At 39.4% G+C, this 19606-nt stretch overlaps 2 protein-coding genes across 2 annotated transcripts in view; one reads left to right on the plus strand and one right to left on the minus strand.

Annotated features, from left to right (window-relative positions):
* The window catches only part of LOC128743109 (chaoptin), a 121228-nt gene extending 112105 nt beyond the window's left edge, over positions 1 to 9123 (minus strand). Inside the window, exon 1 of the mRNA XM_053839632.1 lies at positions 8984 to 9123. Coding sequence (XP_053695607.1) covers positions 8984 to 9096 — 113 coding nt within the window. The 5' untranslated portion in view covers positions 9097 to 9123. The remainder of the gene's footprint in view (positions 1 to 8983) is intronic.
* Positions 9124 to 13590: 4467 nt separating this feature from the next.
* LOC128744559 (uncharacterized protein DDB_G0271670-like) lies at positions 13591 to 14295 on the plus strand (the record flags this gene model as incomplete). Its single annotated transcript, XM_053841647.1, has 1 exon — positions 13591 to 14295. A coding segment is annotated over one exon (705 nt), but the record flags the coding sequence as incomplete, so codon positions are not given.
* Positions 14296 to 19606: the final 5311 nt, after the last annotated feature.

Raw genomic sequence — 19606 nt, forward strand, 5'->3', positions numbered from 1 at the left:
ATACAGAAATCGAAGCACTATGATCCTGATATATTGCATCACCCTCTTGATCTAGCAAGACAAACCGAAAAAGTTCAGGAAGTAGTAAGGGATCACAATCTACCGTACGTTACACTTCCGCGTTAATTTTACAAACCATCCAAAACTAATACGCTAGGACCAAATACTTTTCCTCTTCCTGAACTTACTTTACTTAGTTGGCTAGCCGTCCTAAGACAAAGCTTGATGAACAAAGTTTCTCCAATGCATTCGGTTGCGGGCCAACGCTCTCCAATTCTTCGGACACCGTGAACTCTCCGCCAGATCTCGCTCCACCTAGTCTGACCATCTTGCTCACTGCGCCCCTTGTCATCTTATTCCTACCGGGTTTGAAGAAAACACCATCTTTACAGAATAGTTGTCCGGCATTCCAGAAACTTGTCCTGCCTATCGTATCCGTTTAGCTTGTCGTTTTTTGTATACTTGGTTTGCCATAGAGACCATCACGTTGATAAAGCCCTCTGTGTGATTCGAATGAACTTGACAATCCATTCGAAATCCGAGCACAGAATTTAGTACCATCCATCATAGATTGAATCAGTTTGATGAGCTTCCTGAAGAAGAAGCTAAAATTGAATCTAACCTTACCTCACTGAGACAGTTGCTGAATTCAGTACAAGATACAACAAGATCCCTAAATCGCGAGAATAACACACACACACACACACACACACACACACACACACACACACACACACACACACACACACACACACACACACACACACACACACACACACACACACACACACACACACACACACACACACACACACACACACACACACACACACACACACACACACACACACACACACACACACACACACACACACACACACACACACACACACACACACACACACGCGCGCACATACACACACGCGCGCACATACACACACGCGCGCACGCACACACAGACACACAGACACACACACACACACACGAGCGCGCGCGTTTTTCTCGAAATAAAACCAATTTAGTTTCACTGACCCATAATACTGGGAACATTGGCCCATAATTCTGACCAGGTTTAAAAGTGGCCCATAATACTGGGAATGAAATATGCTTACATTTTGCTGTTCTGCAAAAAAGTATGGGATTTTGGAACAAGATTGCCTACAGGACATCAATTTATGAAATACTAGCTGACCCGACAAACTTCGTATTGCCACAAATTAACCTGTGTTGTACATAAATCATGAATCTCGGATGATCTTTGTCACAATCTCGAGTTTTGCAAGTTTTTGAGGAGTTCAACCATAGATGATTCATTTTGGCAGTTACGTAACTACGAAAGCTTCCCAGGTAACCTAAAACATCGCCAATGCTATTCAAATGTAGGCCAAAAAGCATTTAAGTCGCCTTAAATGCTACTTAAATGTGATTTTGGCAAAATATACAGCTACTTTACTAATAACCTTCTTATAGTGCTGACAATGCTAATTTACAGCTAATTACCGACACGAAGAATTTGAATACAATTTTGGATGCCAATTTACAACACCTATGCAGTCAAAAAGAAATATACAAAAGGGTGCACTATAACATGCCAGATACGCTGATTTGCTGCTTATGTTAATGCTTATTAGTTACCAGGAATGGGTAGTACAATATAGAAATTTGCAATTTTTCCTCACAGTAAAATAGAAAACAACTCCCCTGTCCCCTCAGTGCATAGCCAGAAAGCGGATAGTAATATTCGCCATGATGATTGCACAACATTTCACTGAATATCATTTTGTGAAAAACCTTAAGCGGAATGTACCATTTCACGGTACGGGGCGTTCACGGGGCGGCGCTTCCGACGGCGGGTCACCGGCAACACTCGCGGCCGTCTCGTCCTGAATGATCTAGTGTTACTATAGATAGCTTTTGTTGTCTTGTTATTGACTAATGTTTTATGGAAGAGTCTCGAACTTCTCGAGTTCGATTAGTTTTTGAGTTTCGCAAAAATTTCTGTTTTATTTGTATGAGAATCCATATCCCCATACCACAGGGGTGAGAGGTCTCTAACTGTCATAAAATAAATTCAAGACTCAAAAATCTCCCACATGCCAAATTTGGTTCCATTTGCTTGATTAGTTCTCGCGTTATGAGGAAATTTGTATTTCATTTGTATGGGAGCCCCCCCTCCTAAAGTGGGGAGGGGTCCCAATTTATCATAGAAAAAAATTTTGTCTCCAAAAACACCCACGTGCCAAATTTGGTTCCATTTGCTTGATTAGTTCTCGAGATAAGAGGACATTTTCATTTGTATGGAAGCCCACCCTCTTAAAGGGAAGATGAGTCATAACTCGCTTTCTAAAGAGGAGAGGGGTCTCGATTCACCATAGAAAAAAATCTTGCCTCCAAAACCACTGACATGTCAAATTTAGTTCCATTTGCTTGATTATTTCTCGAGTTATGAGGAAATTTGTTTTTCATTTGTATAGGAGCCTCCTAAAGTGAGGAGGGGTCCTTATTCACCATAGAAAATATTCTTGCCTGCAAAAACACCAACATGCTAAATTTGATTCCATTTGCTTGATTAGTTCTAGAGTTATGAGGAAATTTGTATTTCGTTTGCATGGGTGCCCCCTTCCTAAAAAGGTAAGAGGTCCTAATTCATCATAGGAAAAATGGTTGCTCCAAAAACATCCACGTGCCAAATTTGGTTCTATTTGCTTGATTAGTTCTCGAGTTATGAGGAAATTTGTATTTCGTTTGTATAAGAGCCCCCCCCCCCCTCTTAAAGTTGGGAGGGGTCCTAATTCACCATAGAAAATTTTCTTGCCCTCGAAAACTTTCACATGCCAAATTTTGTTCCATTTGCTTGATTAGTTGTCGAGTTATGAGGCAATTTGTATTTCATTTGTATAGGAGCCCCCCTCCTAAAGTGGAGAGGGGTCCCAATTCATCATAGAAAAAAATTTTGTCTCCAAAAACACCCACGTGCCAAATTTGGTTCCGTTTGCTTGATTATTTCTCGAGTTATGAGGAAATTTGTATTTCGGTTGTATAAGAGCCCCCCCTCTTAAAGTTGGGAGGGGTCCTTATTTACCATAGAAAATATTCTTGCCCTCGAAAACCTTCACATGCCAAATTTGGTTCCATTTGCTTGATTAGTTGTCGAGTTATGAGGAAATTTGTATTTCATTTGAATGGAAGCCCCCCCTTTTAAAGGGGAGAGGAGTCATAATTGCCCTTTTAAAGTGTGGAGGGGTCCCAATTTACCATAGAATAAATTCTTGTCACCAAAAACACCCACATGCCAAATTTTGTTCTATTTGCTTGATTAGTTCTCGAGTTATGCAGAAATTTGAATGAATAGAATGAACTTTCTATTAGTGTGTGCAAGTGTTCGGTTATTTCCTTTAACCGTAAAAAAGAACCCATTACTTGGAATTATCACATCGGCAACGAGTGCTTGGAAAGGGTATATGCTGTTAAAGATCTAGGAGTGATACTCGACTCGCATCTTTACTTTCGGGAGCACTACTCCTACATTATATCCAAGGCCAATCAAAATTTGGGTTTTATATTTCGAGTGTCCAAAGAGTTCAGAGATCCGTACTGTTTACGCGCTTTGTACTATTCTATCGTTCGGTCGATCTTGGAATACGCTGCTGTAGTTTGGAGCCCTTACACTGGAATTTGGTCTTCCAGACTGGAGGCAGTTCAACGGAAATTTTTACGATACGCATTGAGACACCTTCCCTGGCAAAACCCTTCAGTGCTCCCGCCGTATCAAGACCGTTGTAAATTACTCGATATGGAAACTCTCGCCAAAAGGAGAAATATTGATAGGATACTCTTCATCAGGAAAGTTTTGCTGGGCGAATTGGACTCTCCAAATATCCTCGCTCAAATTAACATAAACGCTGCTCCACGTGCCCTTCGCAGCTCAGATTTTCTTCGGCTGGATTTTAGAAGAACTGATTACGGACAAAATGAGCCAATCAGAGCTATGTGTTGTATGTTTAATCGTGTATATAGTCACTTTGATTTTAATTGTTCTGCTAATTGTTTTCGAAATCGTTTGCAAAGTTTGAATGTAATCTAGTTAGCCTGTTAGTAGCAATTTAGTATGTTTTATTCATGTAGACACTGTTGTCAGATGGATCAATGTTAATAAATAAATAAATAAATAAATTTGAGTTTCATTTGTATGGGAGCCCCCCCTCTTAGTGGGGGGAGGGGTCTCTAACCATCACTAAAACCTTTCCTGGCCCCAAAAACCTCTACATGCAAATTTTCACGCCGATTGGTTCAGTAGTTTTTGATTCTATAAGGAACATACGGATAGACAGACAGACAGACAGACAGACAGACAGAAATCCTTCTTTATAGGTATAGATAGATTTATAACCAATTAAGTTAAAAATAAACTGTAAATTATTTAATTCTGTGTTTCTACCAATAATTTTATAGCATCATCATGCTTAACTGGCCCATAATACTGGGATGACTGTATATAGCAAATGATAACTTAGAATTTTTGTTATTTGGAAAAATAGTGGTGATTCGATGCATTTTGAGACATTTTCTGAAATGGTGCACTATTTATCAAAGGATTTTGTAGAACAACAACTTTTATGAATATTTGTAACCTGAGATTATTATTATATTTCTTGTTATTATTCCTATTTAACGTTATGCATAAATGAAATTTGAATTTGAAGAACAAATTCTTATGTTCTTATGACAACACAGTGTTCAAAATAATAATAATTAACTTCTAATTACAGCCGTATTTGAGATATTTGAAAAAAAAGTTTCATTTTATTTTTTTTTATTTTAAACGTGCCTTTTTCATATGTTATCCGTGTTACATTACCAAGCTATGAAATTGTTAGCAACTAGATTAAATTTTACCTTACAATTTGACCAAACACATCTTGCTGATTCTCTACTCATTGCACGAAAATGGTAAAAAAAATTTCAGTGTTTATTTTTTCTGCTTTAAAAATCAATTTTCTACAACTCACGCTTGGGCATCATTTTGGTGCAAACCTAGTTTCGGCAGATACACTTTTTCAAACATTGTACCCAATAAAATAAATACGCCCTTTTTGAAAGTGATTATTGAGCCTAAATAGTGCTAGATTTTGTGGTGCATATTTCCTCCTATCGAACACGTAGGTAACGTTTTTTTTCCATGTTGGGTATTTTTATCACTGCGACCATTTGTTTGATCTATTGTGATATATTCCCCGTTTTATTATAGCTATGTTGTCAAGATGACGCACCACTATCAGAAGTGATTGTCATTGTTTGACTAATAGCATTTGTCCAGCCCGGTGATGCACTTCGGATGAAGTGCACTACTGCGCTGGGAGTTGTTCTCCAAATATCAGAGGGTTCTAACAGCCCTCTTTCGAAGAACCTTAATCTTTTATTGAGAATTGCCGGACATCGGCATAACAGGTGTTCCGAGTCTTCTTTTTCTATGCCGCAGAAGCGACATTTATCATCATGAAGTTTTCCCACTAGCTTCAGATGATAGCGGCTCGGACAATGTCCTGTTATAAGACCAGTATAAATGCTTAGATCTTTCTTCGAAAGCTCCAGTATTTTGCGAGTAATTGAAACGTTTGGAGAGATGAAACGTTTCGACTGCCTAGCATTAAAAGTGTTATTCCAATTTGATTCCACTTTCGTACATTCCCATGCTTTTAGCTCCATTTTTAAAGAAGAAGCAGATAAGCAACAGAAGGGCTCAGGTCCTACAAATTGATGAGATGATCCGAGTCTTGCTAGTGCATCAGCTCTCTCATTTCCATCAATTCCACAGTGACCTGGGACCCAGTACAAGTTGACTTGGTTACGACGAGACAATTTTTGGAGTGATTGAATACATTCCCAGACAAGTTTTGATGTGCATGTCGCCGACTTTAGAGCGTTTAGAGCTGCTTGGCTGTCGGGCATGATGCATATATTTGAATGTTTATAGTACCTGTGCAAGCACACAGTCGTACATTCTAGAATTGCTTGTATTTCAGCTTGGAATACAGTTGGCCATCTGCCCATAGAAATTGACATGTCTATTCCTGGGCCAGTGACTCCTGCTCCCACTTGATTGTCCATTTTTGAACCATCTGTATAGAAAACTGTCGAGCCTGGACGAATATCGGGACCACCATCTTCCCAGGAATCACGTCTAGGCTCAAATACACGAAATATTCGGTTGAAGTTGTATTTTTTCTCCATCCAATCTTCATTACTGGTTACAAGAGGATTAATACTAATAGTTTTTAGAATACTGAGATGACCTGTTAAGTCCCCTTCAAAAAGGTTCTTTGATCTTTTGATCCTCAGAGCACTTTTTTCAGCTTCTAATTGTATAAACTGATGCAATGGAAGTATATAGAGTAAAGCATCCAATGCCTTCGAAGGTGTACTTCTCATTGCACCTGTTATTGAGAGAGTGGCTAGCCTTTGAAGTTTTTCCAGCTTTGTTTGGGTAGTTTTCTCTTTCGTTTTTGGCCACCAGACCAACGAAGCATAGGTAATCCTGGGTCTGACAATGGCCGAATAGATCCAATGGATCATCTTCGGTTTCAGTCCCCATTGCTTACCAAACGTTCTTTTACATATCCATAGAGCATTTGTTGCTTTGTTTACTGCTTGCTCTAGATGTGTGTTCCAATTGAGTTTTCTGTCAAGAAATACTCCAAGATATTTAACAGTGTCTGAAAGTTTTAAAAGTGTTCTTTTCAATCTGATGTTATTTAATGTAAATTTTTTTCTTCTCGTAAATGGTATGATAGTAGTTTTATTGGCATTTATGCTGAGACCCTGCCTATCACACCATGATGAAATCAAATTTAAAGCCATTTGCATTCGGTCAGCGATAATAGAATCAAATTTTCCTCGAACAATTATGACTATATCATCTGCGAAGCCAATTATTTCAAAGCCTAGCGCCGTCAACTTTTGAAGAAGATCATCAACTATTAAAGACCACAGTAGAGGTGATATTACGCCTCCTTGTGGGCAACCTTTTACTGCTCTAATGCTTATAGATGAGCTTCGAAGGCTTGCTGATATCTCTCTTTTTGATAACATTTCGCTAATCCAGTCGATAATGGATATATCGAAACCACGTTTCGTCATAGCCGTAATCATTGAATTATGAGATGAATTATCAAATGCGCCTTCTATGTCAAGGAAGGCACCTAGTGAAATTTCTTTCGCTTCAAAAGACTTTTCTAGTTTTTTTACAACAGTTTGTACTGCTGTTATTGACGGTAACGTTTAGAATAAATAGTTCAAGTTTTATCATTTACTTTTTTCACGTGGAACTGTTAAATTTAAGAATTGCGAAAATATGTTTTATTCCGCCTTCGAAAAACCGTGAATATCTCAGCGATATTTGAACATACATCCATAATTTTTTCGGCAAAGTTATTCGTCATAAAATTTCCCATCTATACAGTATAACTACGTTGCTCTGGGACACTGTTCGATACCCTGTTTTGATGTTTATTAAACTGAAATTTCGAAAAAATTTAATTTTCGCCGAATTCAATAAATGTTTGTAACCAAATATGACTTTTTCATGAATGTATCAGCACTCAATGATTGCGAAAAAATTATTAAGCAGCTTATTTCACCTAGTTTAACATTTCTAAAAATATTTTTTTGAATTTGCTCCTAAAAAATGCCATTTTTTCATAAAACTCCAATGTGCGACCCCTAAATCGCGCCAACCAATGTTGACGTCATATAATAGTTTTGTTATGACACCCTAAGCTATCATTTGAGGGGTGAGCCCCCGGGTTTTCTGACATAGGCCTATTTTGGGACACTCTACTATACATTCATAGATTTAAATTAAATCAAAATAAAATGATAAATTATTGCTTGTGATGGGGCTCGAATATGTTCTAATAAGGCTAATCCGACCTGTGCTTGGCACGTAAGTCGTACTTTTGGTTTCTTTTTGATTTAGCACCAGGTGAGGTGGGATTATAGACTTGTTATCAAACTTGATTAACGATGCCTTTGAAACTCAATTATGGGGACTACAGCACAAGCATGATACATTGTACTTCCGGATGTTTCTTCTACACATCCTACTTAGACGTAAGATAAATCGTGTTTCCAAGGTGTACCTAGCACGAATCGGAATTATCCATCATAATCGTATACGGAATCTCGTTGGTTAATTATGCCGTCAAAAGATGGTCAATAGATAGAAATCCCTGAAACCTCATAAGGAATTCCTCACATATTCTCACTCTTCGTTCTTCACGGGCTTCACAAGTCGGAAACCGGGCACAACGCTGAGCAGGCGACCCACTACCGATCACTAGCGCAGGTGTACTCCGCAAACACATTAATCTTCCTAAGGTTGACATTTTTCTCCCCAGAACAGAAGGAAAACTTAGTCTTGACCGCATACGGAAGAAGCAAAAAAACCGCACCAAAGTCGGAAGTGTAAATCCTCGAAAGCACAGCATTTTTGACGCATTTCAAACATGCACACACCAAATTTCAATTCATCACCCGCTACCTAGTTCTGCGAGTGTAGAATGTTCTCGGTTTCGCCTGCCTGCCTGACGGCGTGGCGAGGCTCCCATGATGAACGAAGCGCCCGACCGTCATCAATCATTCCGGAGACTTGTCGGACGTGGAACGGTTCAAGTGATTTCCGCTCTGCCGGCGTGGCGGTGGTCGTGATGTGGGCGAAATAGCTTTCTACAAAAATGTTCCAACCTGCTCCGCTGCCGCTGTTGCTGCTGGCAATGCGGAAAACTGTGCAGTCTTGTCCAAATCTCAGATAAAGAGCAACTTCATTGAGCCGACGTAGAATGTGTGGCAAAGTCAAAGGGAAAAATTATGTAAGGAATATAAATAGGGGAAAATGATTCTCGGCTGCGGATTTTGGTACTATAATATAGTCGTGAGTTCGCGGATCTACCTGAAAATGACAGAAAGCCACTGCAATTTAACTTACTTGAAGCTTTTTTCCGAGATGTCCTGAATTTTGTTGTCTACCAGCTTTAACGATTCCAGCCGTAGTCCTTGGAACGTCTCGTCGTCGACGTTGTGGATGAACGTGCGTGACATGTCGATGTGCTTTATCGTGCCGTGGAGGAACTCTGTAGAACAAAGTAGAAAAAAAAACGAGACAATGTTACAAGAGGGAAGTTATTGAATGCTGATTGATTGTGACGTGGGAAGCGCAGTACAAAACGAGAACGAACGGCCTACAACGGGCGAAAAATTAGTTTCCAGCCAGATGGCGAACGCGAACGAGGAGTAAAACTTTTAGCCTGATTCTATTACCGAGCGGTGAACGAGGGGATAATTGAATCGGACAAGTTATTCGATCGAGTTGCCGGTACTTGGTCGGATAAAAGGCGGCAATTTTCCGCTCCCGAACAGAAATTCTGAACTCAATGTGCGACCAAATTACCCGTCAATACACACGATTCCATTAATCAATTTTTACTGCCTTTTAAAGTGTTGGGGTGACAGAAAAAAAATATTTGGGCTCTCCTTCGATGGGAGTAGAGGCGATGTAAAAATCTAATAAAAATTTTCAACGAATGACAAATTATTGCAACGTTCAAACAAGCTCGTGACCAACATCGCAGAAACTTGTCTCCATTCAGCCCACGTTAATACCATTAGCCAACGTTCGGCGTTGGACTTCGAATCGGGGTCTTTCTCGAAGAGGAAAAGAAAAATTAAATCAAGCTCCGCAAACACAAAGGTAATCGTTTGAGATTACCTTCTCGAGGGCAGTTTTTGTACTAGCTTGTCCCGGCCGTGGTCAGACCGGCACCATCGACAACGACTGGAGAAGGATCGTTCGTGAGCAACCAAGATAATCGTCGTCAGGGGTTCAGATTTTGCAAGTTTCCTTCTGCAGAGGACGTCAGATGAATCGAGCAGGTGACCGTTATGTGACGGATTTCCTCATGCTTTTGTGGAAATTGAGTGCATTCACCTATAGATGTATTTATGTGAATAAATCTATAATGTATGCGACAACTTCTACCTCCTCTTATGTTTGCACTATTCGTGCAAGCAAGAACTAAAAATTTTCACTGCGACTGGCCTGTCCTTGGCAAGTCGATTGAGAGTGTTTCTCCCATTATCATCGCCGAAAGTTAAATGTCATGCTAGGTGATACAGGATCCGGGAAAAGCACTATTGTTTGCTTGATCCGGTGATGTAGGTTTCATTTATTTTGCAACAATACAGATTTTCATGGGTCCTACCGTCGAAGAGTATAGACGACATCAGCACAGTATACGGGAATCTACAATGTTAAATAATAGTGAAGGTTGTATTATGATATGATCACTGGCGTGTCCAGGCTGCAACAAACTGAGGCACGTTCCCGGCCTTCTCTGTTAAGTATAATGTAAAACAAAATAATTTCTGTAACTCAAAGGTCCACAGTTTTCAATTTAATTCAATTTAAAACCACTAGTTTTACGATAAGAAAATCCAATTGCGTAAAAATAGTTTTAGTTTCAAGTCCAGTTATAAATTAAAATATTAAAGTGGAGGAGCGTTTGGTGAGAAAAATGGTAGACCGGATGAAACTTCGAAACTTCAATATGAGGCCGAAAATATATTGCGTAATTCAATTGGTATGTGGGACTCTAACTCACACTCTCTCGGTTGGCGCTCGAGTGTTTTGACAATTAAACTATCACCAGAGTGTCGTGTGGTGATAGTTTAATTGTCAAAACACTCGAGCGCTAACCAAGAAAGTGTGAGTTAGAGTCCCACATACCAATTGAATTTCATGAGATAATTGAATATTAGATAGTCTCACATCTAGTTTCCGTCCCGCCAGTCTAACCATTCATACGCTCCACCCACCGGCGGTAATTATTCTTTGTATGTATGATTGCTCTTTTTGCTTTTAAATCTAATTTGAAGTTCAACTACAAATCCCATTTCACATGTGATTTAAGTTCAATTCATAACCAATTTTAATTCCTAGTTTAAGCTCAATGTCAAACTTTAGATAACTTCAGATCCATTGTAAAGTATAATTTTAAATCCAATCCAAATTTAAATTTGATTTTACGTCCAACTTCAAGTATAATTTTAAGTCCGATTTCAAATGCTTGATTAAAAATTTTCGTGTCAAAATTGTTATGATAACGTTTTTTGTTGTTCCTAAGTTATGGCCGAAAAACTCGGTGCTGTTCAGAACAAGAAGCAAAATGGAAAAATTAGAAGGTGTAAAAACAGAAAAGAACACGAAGGGAAACATGATAAAGACGGGCCAAAGGGAATAGAAAAAGGGGAAACTTGCGAGAGAGAGAAAACAAAAAAATCTAGAATGAAAAAAGGAAAACTAAAAGAAGCAACGTGACAGATTGGGATGAAAACAGGACATAAAAAGAGAAAAAATAGATAGAAAGAAGAAAACAAGGGAGGGGGGGTTAAAGAGGGAAAAAAGAAGAGACTGGACAGGAATATAGCAAGAACGGTAGTGAAAAGAAGCAAAATGAGAGCAAAGAAGTAAACACAATAAAGAAAAAGCGTACAGAAAAAGAGAAAAAACGAAACAGAAAAGGAGAAACAGAATATAAAATGAGGAAAAAAGAAAAAATACAGGAGCAGGAAAGTGGAAAAAATAAAAAAAAATAAAAAAACAGAACGCAACAGAAACAGAGGAAATGAAGAACGGATCAAACGAAAATCAAAAACTGAATAGCAGAGAAGCAAAAAAGAAATAAACATGAAAGCCGGGACAGAAAATGACAAAATCAGAGAAGGGAAAAGTGGAAAAATTACAATCAGAAAAGACGGGCAGTAAAGAGAAAAACTGCATAGGTCATAAAACGGGACAGATAAAGTAACAGAACAGAGCGAGAGAGAGAGGAGACTGGACAAAAAAGCATGGAAAACAGAAGTGAAAGGAAAAAAAACGATAGAAAAGATACAAAACAATAAAGAAAATGAGAAACACGAGAAAGAAATGAAGATACAACACAACACAAAAGAGAAGAAAAAATGGTATGGAAAGCATGGAAAGAAGAAGAAAAAAGCAGGAAGCAAACAATAGGAAAATGGAGAAAGAGGAAAACGTGGTAGTAAATGAAAAATACGAGGAAAACAGAAATAAAAAGGGTAAAGCGAAAACAAAACAAAACACGGAACAAAAAACAGAAAAGGAGAAAAAGTAGGACGTAATAAGAAGAAGAACGGAACAAATGAAAATGATAAATGAGAGTTGGTGAAAATGGTGTGAAACAGGGCAGAAAACTACAGAGAAAGAGCAAACCAGAAGCAGAACAAAGGGAAAATAAGTGAAAAAAGAGTCAAAACAAGACCAAAAAGGAGCAGACGGAACATAAAAAACAGGCAAAAAAACGCAAGTTAAAAATATGATAGAAGAGGGGAGAAAACGGGAAAGAAAACTGGCGAAAACGAGACATGAAAGACAAGAGAAACCAAAAAGAAAAATGACGAAGGAAAAAACAGGATAATGGTGAAAAGAGGTCAAACGGGATATAAGAATTAGGTCAAAAACGGGCAAATGGTACAAGAACAAAACAAAACAAAACTAAAGAAAAGGATCAAATGGGAGCGAACAAGACGAAAAACGGCAAACAAAATAGAAACTCTGGAGAGCAAAGGGGATAAAATAGACGGGGATAAAAAGAAGAAAAGTGAGTAGAAAGAATCAAAATAACGAAGAAAACGAGAAAGAAAATGCAGATTAACTGGACAGAACAGGAAAAAACGGTATGGCGAAGAAGGCAAATACAAAAAGAAAATAAGGAAGCAAGAAATTGGTAAAACAAGAACAGAAAAAGAGGAAACTGGAACAGATAATGAAAAACATGTGCAGAAAGAATGGTAACGGAAGGCAAACGGAATAAAACGGAAAAGAAAAACAGAATTTGCCAGAAAAGAAGCAACAGTACATAGTAAGAAGACGAAAAGAACGGAAGACGAAAACAAAACTTGGGATAGAAAAGGACCCCCACCCCCCCTTTCCTTTCCGCTCTTCCCCCTCCTCCTTCACCAAAAAATTCCAAGGTCAAGACTAAAAACTTGAGATTAGTCTATAGAAAAGGAGTTAAAAAGGGGAAAATTGAAAGGCAAAAAAACGAAAAACGAGACAGAAAAGAAAAAAAAATGAAGAAAAAAATTAAAACGGAGAGCAAAGGCGATAAAACGAAAAAGGAATTAAACAAGAGAATAAGACAAAACCGGGAAAAAATGAGATAGGAGAAGAGGAAAATCGGGACAGAAAATAACAAAAAACCAGACAGCAAAAATGGGCGTGAAACCAAGGAAAACGACGAAATGCGAGACAGAAAAAACGAGAAAATCAGGTCTGAAAAGGCACAAAAGAGAAAGAGAAAGAGGAAAAGGGTCCAAAATAGACAAAAAGAGGAAACACGGAACAGAAAATAACACCAACCAGGCAAAAAAGGAGAACGGTAGAGTAGAAAAACGCGACAGAAAAGGGGGAAAACGGGGAAATAAAGGCCGAAAACGAGATTATAAAGAAACGACTGGTCAGAGAACAAGAGAAACTAAACTAAACGGGAAAAGATAAGAAAATAAATGGAAAACAAGAGGAAAAACAGTAGTAGTAGTAGTAGTAGTAGTAGTAGTAGTAGTAGTAGTAGTAGTAGTAGTAGTAGTAGTAGTAGTAGTAGTAGTAGTAGTAGTAGTAGTAGTAGTAGTAGTAGTAGTAGTAGTAGTAGTAGTAGTAGTAGTAGTAGTAGTAGTAGTAGTAGTAGTAGTAGTAGTAGTAGTAGTAGTAGTAGTAGTAGTAGTAGTAGTAGTAGTAGTAGTAGTAGTAGTAGTAGTAGTAGTAGTAGTAGTAGTAGTAGTAGTAGTAGTAGTAGTAGTAGTAGTAGTAGTAGTAGTAGTAGTAGTAGTAGTAGTAGTAGTAGTAGTAGTAGTAGTAGTAGTAGTAGTAGTAGTAGTAGTAGTAGTAGTAGTAGTAGTAGTAGTAGTAGTAGTAGTAGTAGTAGTAGTAGTAGTAGTAGTAGTAGTAGTAGTAGTAGTAGTAGTAGTAGTAGTAGTAGTAGTAGTAGTAGTAGTAGTAGTAGTAGTAGTAGTAGTAGTAGTAGTAGTAGTAGTAGTAGTAGTAGTAGTAGTAGTAGTAGTAGTAGTAGTAGTAGTAGTAGTAGTAGTAGTAGTAGTAGTAGTAGTAGTAGTAGTAGTAGTAGTAGTAGTAGTAGTAGTAGTAGTAGTAGTAGTAGTAGTAGTAGTAGTAGTAGTAGTAGTAGTAGTAGTAGTAGTAGTAGTAGTAGTAGTAGTAGTAGTAGTAGTAGTAGTAGTAGTAGTAGTAGTAGTAGTAGTTGTTGTTGTTGTTGTTGTTGTTGTTGTTGTTGTTGTTGTTGTTGTTGTTGTTGTTGTTGTTGTTGTTGTTGTTGTTGTTGTTGTTGTTGTTGTTGTTGTTGTTGTTGTTGTTGTTGTTGTTGTTGTTGTTGTTGTTGTTGTTGTTGTTGTTGTTGTTGTTGTTGTTGTTGTTGTTGTTGTTGTTGTTGTTGTTGTTGTTGTTGTTGTTGCTGTTGTTGTTGTTGTTGTTGTTGTTGTTGCTGTTGTTGTTGTTGTTGTTGTTGTTGTTGTTGTTGTTGTTGTTGTTGTAATAGTAGGGGAAAGCCACCATCGCTTCAAGGACTTGCCAATGGATGTAGGTAGAATTACAGTAGATCCAAATTTGAATATCAAATGAATTTCACACTAATGCTGTTAAAGAAGGGCCAAAATGGATTGGGCGGACCCACAAGCAGAGCCACATTCCGGGGTTATAAGAGTCGCTTTCCAGCGAAAGAAAAGTAGAACAGGAACTAGGACAAAACTGGACATTAAATGAAGACACAGACAGACAGAAAAAAGAAATTCAATAGAAAAAGAGGAACAACGGAAGAAAAAAGAAGAAAAGTTACTGCGAAAATCAAGCAAATACTTCAGAAAAAGAGAAAAAAACGTAACAAAAACGGAAAAACATAACTGGAAAAAATGAGCATAAAAGAGGTAAAATGTGTGAAGGCATCAGGTGAAAAATATAAATCATAATTTCAAGTAAAACTTCGTGTCTAATTTCGTGACCTTATCCGGTTTATTCCGTGACCCCATCCGGAAGTCCGCAACTTCAAGTTGAAGTTGGTCCAAGTTCAAGTCTAATTTCAAATCCAACTTTAAGCTCATCTTCAAACCGGATTCAATTTCAATTTTAAGTCAAATTTAAGCTCCGATTTCCATTACTAAAAAAATTCCAAATCCAATTTCAAATAAAACTTCAAAGTCTGTATTAAATTCCAAATTGAAATTAAACATAAAAAATTAAGTCCATTTTCCAACTGAATTTGAAGTAAAGCTTCGGTAATGTAAAGCCGAAATCAATCCAAATTCAAGTCTAATTTAATGTCCTATGTCCATTGCCCCATTTCAAGTCCGATTTCAGCAGCAGTCAACTTCAACTCTAGTCCTGTTTCAAGTCCAATTTCATCTTTGATTTAAAATCCTATTGCAAACAAAAATCCGGAGTTTGCAACTTAATCGGTCAGAATTTTCCGATAAGTAAAATAAGATTTGCAATCCTACGATTACTTAGGCCAGAAAATTGTTCTGAAAGGCCAGATGCCCTACATTTTTCTTAAGTCTGGGCATGCTAGTGAATATGATAGCCTCTCAATAACATTGGAAGCAATTAAAAACTGGTGGAACGGACTATCGTTGCATTAATTACGAATAAAAAATATTCCCAAATGATGATATCTGATGGCAGCTAAAATGGATGAATATATACACCATATAGGAAATTCCGTAACCATGATGTGTCTAGTTAAACCTAAGATTCAAGTTGTTTAACAATTAACAAGAGATATCAATCTACAAGCGTCCTTCCAGCATTGATTCTAGATTCCAGTTTTCGATAATTGTTTAGTAACAGTGCTTGAACCACACTGAAACTGAGTTACGTATAAATTATCAAATCTATTCCAATTTATCAAGCTTAAACACATCTATCAAATGAGATCTGCATAGAAACCTCTGTCTCACGATTCTCCATTCGAAGGCCAAACTCCAGTGCTTTCCGGAATACTCAATCTTCCGATGAAATATCGATTTTCCGGCAATCGGCCGGACGGCTCGTTTTACCTTCCGAAAATTTTTTCCATCTTGTTTTACTCGATCCGATGTAGGTATGTGGTGCATGGGATTCCAATTTGCACCGCTTATCCGAGCCACAATCCGATTGTTCACAGCTGAAAATGGCTGACAATATGCAACACGATGCCCGGCTTCGCGGGACCGGCATTCGATTGTTTCGTGCTCAATTCCTGCTGGAAACAAAAGCCCCCGCCACCAACGCCAGTCAGTCAGTCGGCTAGCTGGGAATGAGAATCAAATGAGAAGCAGCTCGTTCCCACTCAGAGTCAGAGGTAGCACATCTAGCACATAGCATCGACAACAGACCCGACCAATGCAATGCTGCAAGGTGAAAAAATTTCGTGCACCATTCTTGTTTGCACTTTGATTCACGCGACATCGTCACATAAATCACTGTATTTTTATGGATTACATGCATGCAAAGCGAACGTTAGACAGACTGATTGGTAGTCGGTTTTCGAGTGAGACAAAAGTGAGGGAGAAAATGGGAACCGGGATTCACCTGCATGCACGCGAAGTTCGTTTTTCTGGCCTCTCCTGCGCCTGTGGTGTGACACGGAATAAAACATTCAGTTCGTGAATAACAAAAAAACCTCCGATGACTGGCATTGAATTTAGAAGCTAGGAAACAGTTGGAAAGTGAGTTCTGAGAGCTGTTGAAAATTTAAAATTAAAATATAGCCTAGATTTACTGAAACTAAATAATGAAGTCAAAGAATTAACTGTTCAGATAAATTCGAAAAAAAAATTAATATTATTAATAAGTCAACGCAGAAAACTAGATTGCATACCTAAAATGTAGTTACGCAATAAGGAATTCATAATCAATGGTTATGAAATATTCAAATGTACGTTAGAAGGACATTTGTTAAATTGAAAATGATCGGTCATCAAATGAAGCTATAAAAGAGTCGAAGGCTGAAGCTTCCGATTCCTATCGATAATTTTAAATATTCAGTCATGTGTCAAACTTACTTTTGGCATATTTTGGGGGAACCGAGTAAAACGCCAACCTTAATCCACACAGCAGAGAATGTTTTTCATGCTCGCAGGAAATAACATTTGGATCAATCATGATGTGCACATGTTTCACACTTTAATTACAAACCTCAACTGTCTTACATCCAACCAAAAAAAATGTTTCAGTATACAGTCGTAAAGGGAAAACAATAAATGGTCAATAGTGTCAAGGATGAATGTAAGTAACTAAGGGTTAGTGGCAAATGTCAATTTTGTCGTTAGCGCTTTTGGCACGTGCATTTTGTATTATTCACACGAACATTCGACAGTAACGTCCATAATTAGGACAGATATAGCTGACTGCTGTAAATTGGACTTTTGTTGGCACAGCTTTTCTGGCTATGTTAAGTTGTGCAGTGAAAAATATGAACACGGAAAAGAGGATCTAACGATTTAAACTAAAGCGTATTGGAAAATGTATTTACCAATCGCTAAAATCCAGATTCTAATATCTCGAATTGCTGAATCCACCCGCTAATCCGACGACTCGATAGTCCGTATCTCGCTGATCCGGAAAATTCCAAATTGAAAAACATTGTATTTAGCATCTTTCAATCGAACACTCCCTTCATTGGCGGCTCCGTTTTAGTTAAGATTGTACTCATTTCAACTAAACGGAAATGGTAAATCGTGCTTCTCATAACTACGCAAAGTTTTCACTTTTATCAATAGATTAAAATTCTTGCACTGATTTCTCGACGCTCGAGGTTAAAGGGCCAACGACATCTGTCGTAGACCAATCTGTCTGCTAGCTATGCTTAGAAAACTGTTGGAAAAGATCATCCTCAACTGATTGACGAAGCTTACGGAGAGCGCTCACAGTCTGTCGGAAATGAAATTCGGATTTTGGATGCCGGCAATAGGACCAGGTTCTGTCGCTTTCATCTATTCGGGAAGTGACCATCTTCCAAGCATCTACTCATTGCTGCTCCGGATAATTCGGGAGCCTCTAGAATATCTTCTTTAAAGGCCAAATTCCGAATTCCTTCTGGTCCCGGTGCCTTGCTCACCTTTAGGAATTTAGCGATCTTAATGAGTTCCTCGTCCGGTACCGTCGCTTCCTCCCCGACCTCTAAACCGCCGTCGCCCACGTTACTTTGGATGTTCGACTGAGGGACCGACCATCTTACTCTATGGTCTGAGATACTGGAACGTCGACCGTGGGACGACTCAGCGGCCTGAGGCCAAGGCCTTGGCTCGTGGCGCGGAAAGAGGCCCTCGGTGATCCGCTCCAGCATCTCTGGCGATCGCTCTGCGGGCGCCATCACGCCTTTGGTCTTTGCCATTACGACCCTGTAGGCATCACCCCACGGGTTCGCATTGGCACTAGCACATAACCTTTCAAAGCAGGCTCGTTTCCTAGCTTTCATCCCACTCTTAAGCGTTGCGCGTGCAGCAACAAGTACGACACAACATTCAGCCCTACCTTGGTCAGAACGAGCTCTTTGCATAATTCTCCTCGTATGAAAGCACGCTCCGCGGAGTTCCGCAATTTCAGCTGTCCATAAGTAAGCCGGTGACCTCCCATACCTAGATCGACTTTTCCTAGGCATGGTAGCGTCATACGCTTGCGACAGTACCTCAACCAAATCATCAGCGTTCGGATCGGGCATACCGCGATCACCGCACTCTCTTCAGATCGTTTCCACAAATACTTCGGAATAGAAGTATGATGTCTTCCATCCATGGGTGATCAATTCATCCGTGGGAGTGTCGGCTCTACTCGCAGCCTGCCGACCGACACCATAGCGACCGCCTAATGGTCACTGTGAGTGTAGCCATTGTCTACCCTCCAGTCTCCTATCAGACCAGGACTACCGAAAATCACGTCGATGATAGACTCAGCACCGTTCCTACTGAAGGTACTTGTGGTGCCGACGATGGCCAGACCTACGTTAAACTCTGCCAGAGCCTCAAGCAGAATCCGACCTCTATGGTTCGTGCGACGACTTTTCCACTCTATCGCCCAAGCGTAAAAGTCGCCCGCCACAACCTTGCTGCCGAGTTGGACCTATCCGAGACCCAGTTGCCGTTTCCGGCAGGGACGCGATATGAGCACCAGATTATGGCAATGTCCATTGCTGACTCAGAAACTGCTTGGTGCAACAGCTGCTGAGCCGTGCTGCAATGGTTCAGGTGAGTTGTGTCATTTGCACTATGAACGTGGCTTAGTCGCCGGCACCCCAGCCGGGCACCTTGGACCTCCCATTACGTGCTTTGCGTCCCGTTAACCGATACAGATCAGGCACTCGGGAGGCTCCGCGCAGTCCCTCGCTTTATGGCCCGCACTGCCACATCTCCTGCACGATTGGCTCCTATCAGGCCCCTTGCAGTTCCAGGCTTTATGTCCGTGCTCGAAGCACCGGAAGCATGCCTCCGACTGGTTGAGCATGCTCAGTGGGCATACCGACCACCCTACTTTTAGCCTAGCAGCTTTCAG

This window comes from Sabethes cyaneus, chromosome 3 (genome assembly GCF_943734655.1).
Source record: "Sabethes cyaneus chromosome 3, idSabCyanKW18_F2, whole genome shotgun sequence".
Taxonomy (NCBI): Eukaryota; Metazoa; Arthropoda; class Insecta; order Diptera; family Culicidae; genus Sabethes; species Sabethes cyaneus.